We start from the raw sequence: 3,059 nt of genomic DNA on the forward strand, positions 1-3,059 counted from the left end.
TTAAAAAAAGAAGATTAAAGCAATATTTATTCCAATTTAACACGTAATTTCTCATATGTAAAACATATTAAAGTCTTCTGCGAATTTCAATAAATGTAAAAATAAAAATTATATTCGAATATTCTTTTCTCATAAGATTATTAAATTTCGTGGATTCGCAAAAATATGATGCGCAGATTTAACGTCATAATTCAAGCAAGTTCTCCCGCTGGGCGAGAGAAATGTAAAAAGAAAAAGAAAAAAAAATGTCACGATGGTGCAAACAAACGTTTTTCAAGTCAGACGAGGATATACGAGCAAGGAAATTCACGCTTTTGAGCTTTTTTGACAATAACAAAGCCACCTTTAGCAATATTAAAAAAAAAAAAAAGTATAATGGGTATGATGTAATTCACAGAATATAAAATGATTCTTTCCTTAAAGTCACAATCGAATAAATCAAATTTATTTCTCTCCCTTTTATTGCATCATATCTTGTACAAAAATCTAAAAATCAATTGCATTTATGATTTAATTCATGTCTCATTTTGATTAATTTTTATCATTTTATCATTTTTTTGATTATTAGAATTATTCCCTAACTATGTTGAATAATATTTGTCATTTATTATAAAAATATAAGATAACAATTTAATAAAATAATCTTTCCATGAAATTTAATTTATTTCTACAGAAAGAAAAATAAATCAAAATAAATAAAAAATAATTGCAAAAGAAAAAAAGCTACACGAGGAATTTTTAATAAAAATTGATGCTTAATTAATTATCTCTTTTTCCGTTAAAAATTTACATCATACCCATTATACATGACTAATTTACGTAATATAATTTTTTTTTTACAATTTTTTTCTCTCTCTCTGAAATAACACACGAATAGAAAACACGACAAACACTTAGCACTAATTATAACAAATTTCTGTCACTTGTTTTGCACACAGACTCGTCGTTTTGCCGATCGAAAGGCGAGTATACAAAACTCAATTCAAGACTTTTACACGCAACCCCAGTAGTGTCATTGCCAATCTCCCTTTGTTTTGCGATGATTGTTCCCTAAATATATACATATACATACTATAGATTTTGTTCGAATAAATTTAATGGATAATTTTAAAATCTAAAATAAATACAAAAGTTAATATGTAAGAATATTTGTCGAAGCTTATCCTTGAAGTTGTAAGAAATTTAATTTTTTACTAGATAAAGTAAAACGATAAAATACTCGTGATAAGTATAATATTCCTTTCGTTTAATACGAAATTCTTTTTCTTTTTTCACAATGGAATATAAAGTAAACTGCAAAAAATTAATAAATTTATGAAAAATTTATAAACACAAATACTTACGTGATATGCAATAAGACGTAAAAATATTCAAAGCAAAATCCATGTTATGATCTTAAAGGATGAGAAAAATCTTTATTTCGGTTTCATTTATGTAAATATACTCGTAAAAAATTCGTATAAAGATATTCGCTTGAGGAACGGTCTTCGTACGAAAAATATGGAACATACAGAGAAAAATATTTTTTATAACAATCCACGTAACATCAATTTCGAATTGAATCGCATATAAACTATAAGCTTCGTTTTTGCAATTCCATTTTATCAACTTCTGTATTTGTTTCAGTTTCTAGAATCACTTTTTAAATTTCCCATCCACTTCATCCGAGAAACTCTGTACATCTTTACGTATATACATAGAATTACTTTAGAGTTCACCCCCCGTTTACGAAAACTTAGAAGACGTTGTCCTTCTTAGCTATGCCTTATATATATATATATATATACTTTCGTAATACGTATACATACACACATACACGCACAAACAGATACCACTACGCACTATGCACACCCCTTGCAAACCATCAACCACCCCTACTCTTTCACTCTCGTGGCTGATTTACGTCTACTACAGCCCCTGTACGGAGCACTTAATTGCTGCAGGTCCGCCCAATTGTTCCGCGAGCTAAGCGTTGCTCATTAAGCTGTTCGAGAAAGTTTTCCGCCTTCCGTGGCCAAACTGGCTTCGCGTTGTATTTGAACGGCTAAACCGAGCCAAACTAACAATCCAAAAGCCGCATGTAACGCGGCCTGATGCAAGAAAATTCACGAGCAAAGTAGAGAGGTTAAACGATGCTTGGCTTGCGTTATAGTGTGTTATTCTTATGACATATAATCGTGGCTACCTGAGCAATTAATACTTGAACTGTGTAATGCCCTGTGTGCCGTATAGACGACGGGTCGATTGTTACCCTGACTTTGAAAGGGAATCTTATGATGTATTTACAAACTTGTATTTCTAAATTTTTTTTTTTTTTAAATTAATGGCAAAGGATATATTTTTTTAACGATTGTTATATATTTTTAATTTTTTAAAAAATAGTTTATTTTCTATTAAATTTAAATAAATAATAAAAAAGTAATAATAGTTTATAATAATAGTTTTTCGATCCCTATTTTTTCTTTCTGAAACAGTAAAAGTATCGATTGTGGAATAAAATTGGAATAAAACTGAATTCGAGAACATTTTCGAAATATTCAAATCAGAACTATAAAATCAGACAAAACTGATCGTGATCGCGATACGATAAAGTTTACAGTGTAAACACGCTGCTCTGGTTTGAAAGTATAACAATCCTAAGATATGAATTGCTATCGACCTGGCGTCTGTTATGGATAAATGTTGTTTTCCGTGATATTCAAATAGACTTACAAGCTTAAAAAGACTTACTTTGCGATTGAAACTTTTTATTTCTTTTCCCTAATAAATTTTTACGAACTATATACAATATATATTTCACGTATATAACAAGAATACAACCCTTTCCAAACTCCAACAAAGTATACATACAAACCACTAATATTAAATCGTATCCATCGTTAAACGAAAAATCAAAAATCTCGAAAGAGTTAATCGCTTAAAAGGAACTGAAACGAAAGCGCTACTTGCGAGAAAGACAACGGAAGAAGACATCTAGCGGCGATAAATTGAAATATCCTCGAATTCCTACACGTCAAAAAAAAAAAAAAGAAAGAAAATATCGCTTCGTTCAACTCCGT

The 3,059-nt window shown here is 29.7% G+C and overlaps 1 protein-coding gene across 7 annotated transcripts in view; it reads left to right on the plus strand.

Moving 5' to 3' along the window:
* The window catches only part of LOC102673913 (fasciclin-2), a 166,164-nt gene that overhangs the window by 135,226 nt on the left and 27,879 nt on the right, over positions 1–3,059 (plus strand). For 5 of the 7 annotated variants that reach the window (XM_006620793.2, XM_006620792.2, XM_006620796.2 and 2 more), the window contains exon 3: positions 939–962. The exons of the other annotated variants lie outside the window; for them this stretch is intronic. In XM_006620793.2, the coding sequence (XP_006620856.1) occupies positions 939–962 (24 nt within the window). The remainder of the gene's footprint in view (positions 1–938; positions 963–3,059) is intronic. 7 annotated transcript variants of the gene reach the window in all.

This window comes from Apis dorsata, unplaced genomic scaffold (assembly GCF_000469605.1).
Source record: "Apis dorsata unplaced genomic scaffold, Apis dorsata 1.3 scaffold_530, whole genome shotgun sequence".
Taxonomy (NCBI): Eukaryota; Metazoa; Arthropoda; class Insecta; order Hymenoptera; family Apidae; genus Apis; species Apis dorsata.